General features: G+C 35.5%; 1 protein-coding gene across 1 annotated transcript in view; it reads right to left on the minus strand.

Moving 5' to 3' along the window:
• Positions 1-732, minus strand: part of LOC109363776 (junction-mediating and -regulatory protein-like) — an 11426-nt gene that overhangs the window by 3256 nt on the left and 7438 nt on the right. Inside the window, exon 2 of the mRNA XM_019610193.1 lies at positions 599-708. Coding sequence (XP_019465738.1) covers positions 599-708 — 110 coding nt within the window. The remainder of the gene's footprint in view (positions 1-598; positions 709-732) is intronic.

The following is a 732-nucleotide window of genomic DNA, read 5'->3' on the forward strand; positions in this document are numbered from 1 at the left end:
CTATACTTTAAACAGTAAAACAGAGCTTATGTGAATAAAAATATTAAGCATAAAAAGGTTCAAAGACAGAACTAGATTCAAAAATGCTGTACAGTTTTCTTGTAGTGTTTCTTTAGTTTCTAAGTACACAATATGGAAATAAGAGGCTTGCACCACTGCTCTACACCAGTGAGACTGTGATAAAAGCAGCTTCAAGATCTTCTGAAGAATTCTGTTTTACAGGAGTCACTTTTAAGAAGCAAGTAACACAAATGCAGGTTTTTATCCCAGAAGACCAGCAATAAGGCATTTCTTCCTGCATGAATTTAGTTTTTCTAAACTTTACACAGAACCTTATTTGCTCAAACACAGACAATGAAAATCATACGAAAACTCCTGCATCTGTACTGCCTATGAACAAGCGTAAATTTAAGTTAGAATATCCAGCTTGTCACATGGTAGAGAAACTATTCTCATTTAATTCCCACACGCTTTACTAGACCATTAAGAATAGAATTATCTTTTTTTTCAGATCATGTATTAAGTTAAATTGCACAAAATACCTGATATCAGTCTTCTGATGCTTTCAAGTTGTGCTGTCAGCAGCAGCTCTTCGTACTTCAAGATCTCAAACTGCACTTCATATAACTGAAGCTGCAGATCATAATAATCAGCTTCTAACTGATCCAAGTGGGCTATGGCTTCTGTACCACCCTTCAGAGTTTGCATCTAAATGGAAAGAGGGGGGAAAAA

The sequence above is a fragment of the Meleagris gallopavo genome, chromosome Z (genome assembly GCF_000146605.3).
Source record: "Meleagris gallopavo isolate NT-WF06-2002-E0010 breed Aviagen turkey brand Nicholas breeding stock chromosome Z, Turkey_5.1, whole genome shotgun sequence".
In the NCBI taxonomy this organism is placed as follows: domain Eukaryota; kingdom Metazoa; phylum Chordata; class Aves; order Galliformes; family Phasianidae; genus Meleagris; species Meleagris gallopavo.